Here is an 11,438-nt window from a genome sequence, read left to right as displayed (position 1 = left end):
ATGAGAAGAGAGAGAGAGAGAGAGAGAGAGAGAGAGAGAGAGAGAGAGAGAGAGAGAGAGAGAAAGGACAATCTAATTGGAATATGTTCCACAAAAGACCTCCATAAGACTGGATCATAAAACTGATATATATATAAACATGATATATATATATATATATATATATATATATATATATATATATATATATATATATATAGAGAGAGATAGAGAGAGAGAGAGAGAGAGAGAGGACAATCTAATTGTAATATGTTCCACAAAAGACCTCCATAAGACTGGATCATAAAAACATGATATATATATATATATATATGTATATATATATATATATATATATATATATATATATATATATATATATAGAGAGAGAGAGATATATAGATATAGAGAGGATAATATATTGGAATATGTTCCACAAAAGACCTCCATAAGACTGAGAGAGAGAGAGAAAAAGAGATCTAATTGGAATATGTTCCATAAAAGACCTCCATAAGACTGGATCATAAAAATATATATATATATATATATATATATATATATATATATATATATATATATATATATATATATAGAGAGAGAGAGAGAGAGAGAGAGAGAGAGAGAGAGAGAGAGAGAGAGATTGATACTTATCAGGAAAAAAATAAAATGTACTTAATCTTTTAACATAAGTAGACCTATTTCTGAATCTGAATATTATTGTATTATGGAGAAACTGACACAGAAAGCTATAACTTATATATTTACGTTTGTTTGTTTGTTTTACGACAATGACATTAATGTTTGTTTGAAATAAATCATACATATTTTCCATTACCACTTTTTTTCTACAGGTTGTCTAAAAGCATTACATATATATATATATATATATATATATATATATATATATATATATATATATATATATATATATATATATATATATATATATATATATGTATTGTAAAAACATATACGGATGCATACTGCATATATATTTATAAATCATTAAATAAATACATACACATTTTTATTTTGCATGTATGTACACATACAGTATAGCTGGACAAGTGTGCTTGCATGCATATACGCATACAAATGCATATGCACCTATCACATGCCCATGAATGCAAGCACATTTACCGCATACGGAAGGGCACATTTTTATCTATGACGCAGCGCAAATGAAAACAATTCACAGGAAGTAGACATTCACCATAAGGACTGTTTTTAACTGCATTCACAACTGGACTCCCGCCCTTATTGCATTCACTCAGATGTTGTGGTATAGCGCTCTCTCTCCCTCCTCTTGGTGCACCGTCTTTTTCTCAAGATGAAGGGACCATACTCACAGGTGGGCTCTGCGCATTCCCCTGATGAGATACACCTGTGTAAAAGGGAATGGGGTATTCGTCAGTTTCTTTAAAGAAATAAAAAAAAAAAATCATTTATTTTCTCATATGGAAATCATCAGTTTTCTCACATGAAAATGATTCATTTTCTAACATGGAAATCATCAGTTTTCTCACATGGAAATCATCAGTTTTCTCACATGGAAATCATCAGTTTTCTCACGCGAAAATCATCAGTTTTCTCACATGAAAATCTTGAGTTTTCTCACCTGAAAATTCTGGGTTTTCTCACATGAAGATTATTCATTTCCTCACATGAAAATCATCAATTTTCTCACATGAAAATTATTCGTTTTCCCAAATGAAAATCATCAATTTCTCACATGAAAATCATAAATTTTCTCACATGAAAATTATTCATTTTCGAACTTGAAATTCATCACTTTTCTCACATGAAAATCATCAGTTTTCTCACATGAAAATGATTCATTTTCTAACATGAAAATCATCAGTTTTCTCACATGAAAATCATCAGTTTTCTCACGTGAAAATCAACAATTTTCTAACAACAGACATTGTCAACATTTCTTGAAAATTAACCTGTCAGAATCTTCAAACCTTGGTGAAGTTGTTAGCTTTTTGATGCCAGACACAGTAATAAAAAATATTGTCAATATTTTTCAAAAATCAATCTATCATGATTTTCACACCTGGGCGAAGTTGTCAGCTTTTTAATGTCATAAAATTTTTCCTTAAATTATTTCCTTTTGCACCAGTAAGTAGTTGCAGTTCCTCTCCAGCAAAAGATAGTCACATATTTTAACAAAATGAAGTTGTCATCTTTGGTGCATCACTATAATGTGACCGGAAATAATAAGTAAAATGCCACAATAATGTATATGAACGACTGTGTTTCCAAAATACAAAAAAAAAGGGTTGAAAAAGGGGGAGCTTTAGCCAACTGAAGAGGACCGTTATGCAAAAGGTCGAAAGCTCCTTTTTTTTTAACCCCTTTTGTATTTTGGAAATACAATCACTCATACACATTATTGTGGCTTTTTGCATTTGCAGTTGTCATATTAACGAGTCAGGTATCAGATGACAATATCGAAATTGTGTTCTTCAAGTTAAAGTCGAAGTTATTTTAACAGTGGGTAAATTCACCAGTTTCTAATATCAAATTTGCCTTTGGTTGATATTACAAAATGTGCTAAAGATTGATAAATTTCTATTAAGACTGAATCAGTGGAGCCTTTGCCAGAGTCTTAATTCATTTTGATTTTTTTAACGGGTCTCTTATCATACTTCAATTTTCTTGGTCTTTATTTTTTATTAGGCATTTAAATCCAAGGGGTCTTTCTAAGCAACTGAATGGGGCACTGTGTTCGTTGAAAAATTTTGAACAGTAATAACAACAGCAATAATAATGAGGGAGTCTTACATGCTTACTTAGGTTTGGTTAGGTTAAGTAAAGTGAGGTTAAGAGTACAAACCCCCAAATGAACCCTCTCAACTGAATGGGGTTTTGTGTTCGTCTTATATGAATATAGAAAACTGTTAATAATAATAATAATAATAATAATAATAATAATAATAATAATAATAATAATAATAATAATAATAATAATAATAATAATTTGAGTCTTACATGCTTATTTAGGTTTGGTTACGTTGAGTAAGAGGTCTTAAGAACACAAGTCCCCAAAATGGCCCAACTCAAAAATACTCAAAAAAAAAAAAAAAAAAAAAAAAAATATTCCACGAAAAGTTATTCAGCGAACTTACTTGATGTCTGTTCCGGAGAAGTACCTCTTTCCCTTCTTGTATTTCCGGCAGGGAGATTTGCCCTCGGCGCAGTCACAGGTACACTGACCTGACGGGGCGACGACTGCTGTGAAGTTCTTGGGGCACTTGCACCTGCAAATGGAGACGGGAAAATTTTGAGGGTGGCTGTTAGGTGCGTGGTCCTTACTCTCGCTTTCTCTTTATTTCTGTCTGTCTGTCTGTCTGTCTCTATGTATATGTGTGTGTATGTACGTATGTATGTGTGTGTGTATATATATGTATATGCGTATTATATATGTATATACAGTATATATAATATATATATAACATATATATATATATATATATATATATATATATATATATATATATATATATATATATATATAAATATGTATATATATATTATATCTCACTGGCCTTTTCAACTATAGGAAATTAACCTCTCTCTCTCTCTCTCTCTCTCTCTCTCTCTCTCTCTCTCTCTCTCTCTGTATATATATGTATGTATGCATATATATATAATATATATGTATGTGTATTATATATGTATTATGATATATATATACACACACACATATAACACACTCTCTCTCTCTCTCTCTCTCTCTCTCTCTCTCTCTCTCTCTCTCTCTCTCTCTCTCTCAAGCACACACAAACAGAAAAAAAAAAGAACAAACAAAAATACGCAGCTGGCAACTTACGCAACTGGGGTTTCTGGTCTTCCGGCTGGCTCAGCTACCACCTGTTTGGGCTGGCAGGAACATTTGGTGTGGTTGACAAATGTCATCATCTGTACACCTGCGCGAGCGTCTTCCTGCAAATTGAAGGTTTTTGGTATTGTGATGAAAGAGCCTTTGAATATTGTGTGTGCAGTTGGAAACTGGACGGAAGGATAGGGAGAATTCTGGTGACAGAATTAGATGATAAGAAACTCTGATAATTAGAAGACAAATATATGTATATATATATATATATATATATATATATATATATATATATATATATATATATATATATATATCTAAATATAGGTTTACATTTATACATACATATATATATATATATATATATTATATATATATATATATATATATATATATATATATATATATATATATATATATACATATATATATATATATATATATATATATATATATATATATATATATATATATATATTTAAATGTGCATATTATCTAAATATAGGTTTACATTTATACATATATATATATATATATATATATATATATATATATATATATATATATATATATATATATATAAATATAAAAATAAAAAATTAACAATTAAGTTCGTTTAGTCCTAAAACTGAGATATAAAAAAATATATTGGATACCACCGTTGGACTGATGGGAGAAGAAAAAAATAAGAAGAAAACGAGAAAAAGGGAGGAAGAGGAAGAAAAAACTAAATTAAATAACTTAAAAGAAAGTGAGAAACTAATCCAATTTTACAGAATTTCCTAATTACAAGGGAAGAAGACACATGAGATGTCTGGCATGTACAGAAATTGTCATTACCAGGCGATAATTACTAAATTGCTAAGTATCATTAAAAATTTTACGGTTGTCGAAATAATTGCTTTTTCAAGAACGGTGTTTATCGTTTGTGTTATTCCTGAGCATAAACTTTTATTGCATATACTGCGCAGTTATAAGGTTTTGTATATTTTTTTTTTTTTGCAAAAAATTGAAAATTGAGAAAAATGGTAGATACTGCAGTTTTCCCATCTCCTTACTACTGATTTTGCACTTACTGCAAATGGGACCCCCTAAATACTCGTGGAAAGCATTGAAGAATCATTCTGAAACTGCAGTAACTTTTGTATTTTGTTTCAGGAGCCCAGTAGGTGGCATATCTCAATTTCGAAAATTTTGCACATATTGCAATTTTCCATTTTAGGGCAGTCCAGCTTCAATATAAAACTGAATGTTTATTCCATATGTGTGTATGTATGTATGACTTTTAATATGACCTAACCAATAATGATATTTATGGCCTTTTATAGATGCTCGACAGGTTTTGAGAAGCCTCTGACTTTCAGTAATAATAATAATAATAATAATAATAATAATAATAATAATAATAATAATAATAATAATAATAATAATAATAATAATAATAATAATAATAATAAATCAGCATCATTTACATAAGCGTAGAAATACGTCCATATGGGTTGGCAGTTTGACTCCTGATTTAACTTAACCGTTAAAGATATTTATGGTTTATTATGGACACTGAGCAGGGTTTCAAAACCTTCTAACTTTCAATAATAGTAATAATAATAATAATAATAATAATAATAATAATAATAATAATAATAATAATAATAATAATAAATAAATAATAATAATAAAAATATAAAATAATAATAATAATAAAATAATAATAATGATAGTATTAATTTTATAATAATAATAATAATAATCAATCATCATCATCATCATCATCATAATAATAATAATAATAATAATATAATAATAATAATAATAATAATAATAATAATAGCAAACTCAGCATCACTCACATAAACGTAGAAGTAGAGGTCAACGTTCTCGTACTCCTCCACAGCACAGGTGTGCTCGAGAGAGTTGCAGCATCCGGCGTCGTCTCCGCACCTGTGCAGAAGGGCACACCGGGGGAAGAACTTCCTTCCGGAGCCGAGGTTCGACAGGGGCACGCAGCGTCGCAGGGGCACCTCGCACTTGCCGTTGTCGATGACCCAGCGGACGTTGTCGGAGGCCAAGCGGAACTTTTGCACTGCCGAGGGAAAGAAGGAAAGTGTCAACGAGGTCGTATAAGGTCAGTGAAGCACTGAGGAGTTATAATTGGAAAATTGTTAACTAGGGAGCGTCTGAGGTCACGCAAGGTCTGTTGAAGTATGTCGTAATGCTTTTCCTTTTTTATTTTTTTGGCTGTGAAGAATGATAAAAGTCAAGTGAGGCTGTATGTGTTTATGCAAAGTTAATTAAGTAATTACGTATGACAACAGTTTTTCGGTTGTAATTTAGAGGTCATGTGAAATCAAGGTAGGTCAGTTGAAGCGCAGGTGTGAGAATGCAATAAGAAAACTTAACATAAATTTTATGCATTTTAATCTCGGTTTACAGTCTCATACATATATATCCATCTACCCAAAATTAAAATTAATATGCCCCACCATTTCATATATTCCATTGCTTTAAATCAATTTAAATTCCCGTTAAATCCAGTAGAATTCTCTAAGGAACTTTTTATTTTTCATTTTTACCAGTTTTTTTAATAATAATTTCAAATCAATCTTTCATGTTCTTTTCCCCAGCTCAGTGCAAAAATAAATCGCGTTGCATGGAACAAGCATCACCCTTTCCGTTGTCACTATTCTGGAGAAGATGCTTCATGGCTTTGTAGTGACATAATTTGATAGTGAGACAATACTAAAGTTTTTATTGAAATATGTTTCATTTACAGACAGAGACATATCCGTATCCGATTTTCGACAATTTCCACTTTCGTGGCTCGTGACCTTGTAAAACAGGCCAGTCTTATCATCATTTAGGTCAGTGGCCTCGTGACCTTGTAAACAGGTCAGTGGCCTCGTGAGCTTGTAAGCAGGCCAGTCTTGTCATCATTTAGGTCAGTGGCCTCGTGACCTTGTAAAACAGGTCTGTGTCATTATCGTCTAGGTCAAACCATCAGGGAACCATGGGGTGCCATTTAGTATTTCATGATGGTCAATAATTACAAAAAAGAAAAGCGAGAATAAAGAAGATAAAAAAGTATAATAATATAACATTGATAAAATGGACTAGTACAATAAATTTCACCTTAATGACAGTAAGATTTGATAATAAAAGTAATGTTTTGTCTTTTGCTTATTAATACAATTCATTCATATAACTGTAGGTTTCTATTACATAAAAACAACAATCGTTACCCCGTAACGACCGTGAATGAACGTACAATCTTTGGGACTAAAAGTACCGTCGCCTAGGATGAAAAGGGTTAAGGGCTTAGGCCTTGACCGTTAATGGCTCATTGTACAAGATGGAAAAACTACTTCCATATATCCCTCGGCTTAACTTTTCGTCACAACTCTTTCGTGACGGAGTCTGGCGGTAATCCTCTTAAGGGAAACTGGTAAAGGATATTATTGCTCATCACTTGGGAAAGTTTATGCGTTTGTAGTAGTAGTAGTAGTAGTAGTAGTAGTAGTAGTAATAATAATAATTATCTTGTTGATAATGAACAATGACTGCAGCAACAAAGTATCAGTTATTTCCAGCTCTTTCTCTGTCGCAATATAATATATATATATATATATATATATATATATATATATATATATATATATATATATATATATATATATATATATAAACATAAAGCGTTCAAAGATCCTTGTCCCTCATTTTTATTGAATGCTCAGAAACAATCAGAATCTATCACAGATGCAATCATTGCAACAACAGAGAAAAACCCAGTCAATCAAGTCAATTTCCCAATCAACTAGGGCCGAAACCATAAGAGAAGAAGAAGAAGAAGAAGAAGAAGAAGAAGAAGAAGAAGAAGAAGAAGAGGAAGAAGAAGAAGAATAGGAGGAGGAGAATCAGAAGGAGGAGAAAAAGAAGAAGAAGAGAAATAACATGGAAAAGAAGAAGGAGAGGAAGAAGAAGGGTAAAAAGAAGACAAAGAAGAAGAAGACGATGATGGAGAAGATGAAGAAGAAGGAAAAATGAGAAGGAGAATAAGATGGAAAAGAAGAAGGAGAAGGAGAAGAAGAAGAAGAAGACGAGGAGTAAAAAGAAGAAGAAGACGAAGAAGATAAAGAAGAAGAAGAGAAAGAAAATAAGAAGAAGGGAAAGAAGTAGACGAAGAAGAAGGAGAAGAAGGAGAGGAGGAGGAGTAAAAAGAAGAAGAAGAAGAAGAAGAAGAAGAAGAAGAAGAAGAAAATAAAGAAGAAGACGGAGAAGAAGAAGAAGGAGGATAAGGTGTAGTCCATCTGAGGTTTTCCCACACATTTCTGCCCACGAGTGACGTGCCGTTTAAATTCATGGGGCTGTTTCGCATTTAACAGCTTGTTTGTGGCTTCTACTCTTTTATTGCTCGCATTTTGACACGTCCTCGCCGTACTGATGGCTTGGGCTTTGGGGAATATTTATATCTAGCAATAGAAGCCTTTTTTTATTTTATTTTTTATTTTTATGAGGTGGATGTTGTGAGGGTCATTTAAGATGACAGTTTCAGATAGGTTTTTTTATTAGAAGCATTTTATATTTTTATTTTTTTACGAGGTAGGTGTTGTCAGGGTCAGTTAACATGACAGTTGCAGACAGTTGCTATTTTTTCAGTTAGAAGCCTTTTTAGTTTTCTATAAAAGAAAACTATTGTGCAGGCTTTTTCCTGTCGGCCCTCAGATCTTAAAAACCACTGAGGCTAGAGGGCTGCAAATTGGTACGTTGATCAACCACCCTCCAGTCATCAAACATACCAAATTGCAGCCTTCTAGCCTGAGTAGTTTTCATTTGATTTAAGGTTAAAGTTAGCCATAATCGTGCATCTGGCATCGGTATAGGACAGGCTACCACCAGGCCGTGGTTAAAGTTTCATGGGCCGCGGTTTGTACAGCATTATATCGAGACCACCGAAAATAGATTTATTTTCGGTGGCCTTGATTATTTGAATTTTCCTTTTTATGAGGTAAATGTTGAGAGTACCAAGTATGATGACAGATTTTTTTTTTTATCGGAAGCCGTTTTTATTTATTTTTAATTTTTTTTGTTATGAGAAGGGTGTTGTGAGGGTTAGTTAAGATGACATTTTAAGGTAGTTGTAATTTATTTTTCGAAGTTAGAAGCCTTTTTAAAATTTGTTTATTATGGGTGGATGTTGTAAGGGTTAAGTAAGATGACATTTGCAGATGGTTGTAATTTTTTTTTAATTAGAAGTCTATTTTTTTATTTTTATAAGGTGGATGTTGTGATGGTCAGTTGATATGTATTTTTTCATTAAATAAGCAGCCTTTTTAAAAATTTTTTTGAGGTGGATGTTGTGAGAGTCAATTAAAAGGACAGTAATAGATAGTTGTAATTTTTTTTTTTTTTATGAGGCAGATGTTGTGAAGGTCATTTAAGATGACAGCTGCAGGTAGTTGTAATTTTTTTAAAATTAGACACCTTTTTTTTCTATTTTTTATGAGGTGGAGGTTGTGATGATCAGTTAATATGACAGTTGCAAATAGCTGCAGTTTTTCTTTAAATTAGAAGAATTTTTAAATTTTTTTTGATGAGGTGGATGTTATGACAGTCAGTTAAAAAGGGACAGTAATAGATAGTTGTATTTTTTTTAATTAGAGGCCTTTTTTAAAATTTTTTTTGTTATGAGGTGGATGTTTGAAGGTCATTTCAGATGACAGTGCATTCAGTCGTATTTTTTTTTATTTAGGAACCTTTTTTATTTTTTTTATGATTAAGATGAGAGTTGCAGATAGCTGTATTTTTTTTTAATCAGAGGCCTTTTTTATTTTTTATTTTCTATGAGGTGGATCTTGTGAGGGTCATCGAGGATGGCAGTTGCAAATAGTTGTTTGTTTACATACATATATATATATATATATATATATATATATATATATATATATATATATATATACAGTATACATATATATATACAGTATATATATATATATATATATATATATATATATATATATATATATATATATATATTATGAATTAGCAGTTTTCCTTAACAGATGAACTGGAAATGTCATTGCTGTGTTGTGTATTAATTAATCTGTATGCTTGCAACACAGTCAAGCGATTACTCAAAGTCTAGCTCATTGGCGTAGTGGGTTACATTCAATTGCAGAATAAACACGGTTTGAATATCCTCTTGATACTGAAGTTGATGTCATTGAACGTCAAGATTTAACGCCTGAAAATTAATTAAAACTATGCTTGAAAATCTATCTAAGCTGTGCTTGAGAATCCATAAAAACTAAAAAGAGAAATTATAGAAGTAAATACGCATGTGACTCGTCACTTAAAACTCAAGACGGAGACTTTAACGAGAAACGAAATGATGAGAAAAACTGCAAAAAAAAAAAAAAAAGTCTACAAAGAGGAACGCAAAAGGAAACAAGAAAATGGAATATCAGACTTCTGGAGACAGGGAACGAGGAATGGGGTTGCGGGAGAGGCTGACACGTAAACAGCCTTAACTATCTGTGAAGGAACTTAATCTGGCATAAAACATTTCCCTCCCGCCCTCTCTTCTCTCCTGTCTTGTACTCTCGTATTTTCAGCTGTCGGTGCTTGTATTTCTGTCACGCGAAGTATTCCTCTACAACGGCTCCCTTTTCCTAACCCCGCCTCACCCTTCCTCCTCCTCCTCCTCCTCCTCCTCCATCCTCCTCCTCCTCCTCCTCCTCCTCCTCCTCACCCTTCCTCCTGCTTCACCTTCCTCTTCATCCTCCTCTTCCTCCTCCTACTCCCCTCTTCCTCCTCCACCCCTCCTCCTCCTCCTCCTCCCCTCCTCCTCCTCCCTTCCTCTTCCCCTCCTCCCCCCTCCCCTCCCTCCCCTCCCCTCCCCCCCTCCTCCTCCTCCTCCTCCTCACGCTCCTCCTCCCTCACCCTCCTCCTCACCTCCCTCACCTTCCTCTTCTTCACCCCTCCACCCCCTTCTCTCCCTCCCCACCCCCTCCTCTTCCTCCTCGTTCTCCTCCTCCTCCTCCTCCAACACCTTCTTTCCCACCTCCTCACCCTCCTTCTCCTCCTCTTCCTCCCTTCCCTCCCCCTCCTCCGAGTGGGTCCTCGTCGACCATGATGCCTCAAACCGCAAACGGCCCTGTCCCAGTTAGGGAGCATCTAACTATTTAGACACATTTCACTGCTCAGACTGTTCAAACGAACCGCTGCCGCCTTCCTGCCTTGTTTGCGCATAATTTGTTTCATTGAAATGGCTTCAAATGAATTGCTGACGTTGTTTGGGCGATTGTTTATGTTCTAAATATTAGGGGTGAAATATTTTTGACGCATTTAGGTTATTGTATATTACTCTTTTCCTTCTTTCCAGCTATGGGTATGTTGCGGTCTTAGTAAGGACGAAGCGCGACAGTTTTAATAATAATAATAATAATAATAATAATAATAATAATAATAATAATAATACTCCCGTTTTCTCGTCTTCAGTTGCGCGTTCCCTGTGCCCTTTCTGAAGAGGTCTGGCTCCTTTTTGAAACTGGGATGACCCTTAATAAAATGCGCTGATATTCTAGGGGTGGACAAATGGCTCTTGAGCCATTTAAGACATCGT

At 33.3% G+C, this 11,438-nt stretch overlaps 1 protein-coding gene across 1 annotated transcript in view; it reads right to left on the bottom strand.

Moving 5' to 3' along the window:
• Window positions 1-1,003: 1,003 nt before the first annotated feature.
• LOC136826998 (uncharacterized) overlaps window positions 1,004-11,438 on the bottom strand; it is a 160,072-nt gene continuing 149,637 nt past the window's right edge. The window contains exons 3-6 of the mRNA XM_067084651.1: window positions 5,671-5,903; window positions 3,818-3,930; window positions 3,114-3,245; window positions 1,004-1,363 (exon numbers count right to left, since the gene is read on the bottom strand). Coding sequence (XP_066940752.1) covers window positions 1,246-1,363; window positions 3,114-3,245; window positions 3,818-3,930; window positions 5,671-5,903 — 596 coding nt within the window. The 3' untranslated portion in view covers window positions 1,004-1,245. The remainder of the gene's footprint in view (window positions 1,364-3,113; window positions 3,246-3,817; window positions 3,931-5,670; window positions 5,904-11,438) is intronic.

This window comes from Macrobrachium rosenbergii, chromosome 41, assembly GCF_040412425.1.
Source record: "Macrobrachium rosenbergii isolate ZJJX-2024 chromosome 41, ASM4041242v1, whole genome shotgun sequence".
In the NCBI taxonomy this organism is placed as follows: domain Eukaryota; kingdom Metazoa; phylum Arthropoda; class Malacostraca; order Decapoda; family Palaemonidae; genus Macrobrachium; species Macrobrachium rosenbergii.
The sequence above is the reverse complement of the archived record's forward strand: the minus strand, read 5'-3'. Positions and strand labels throughout refer to the sequence as shown.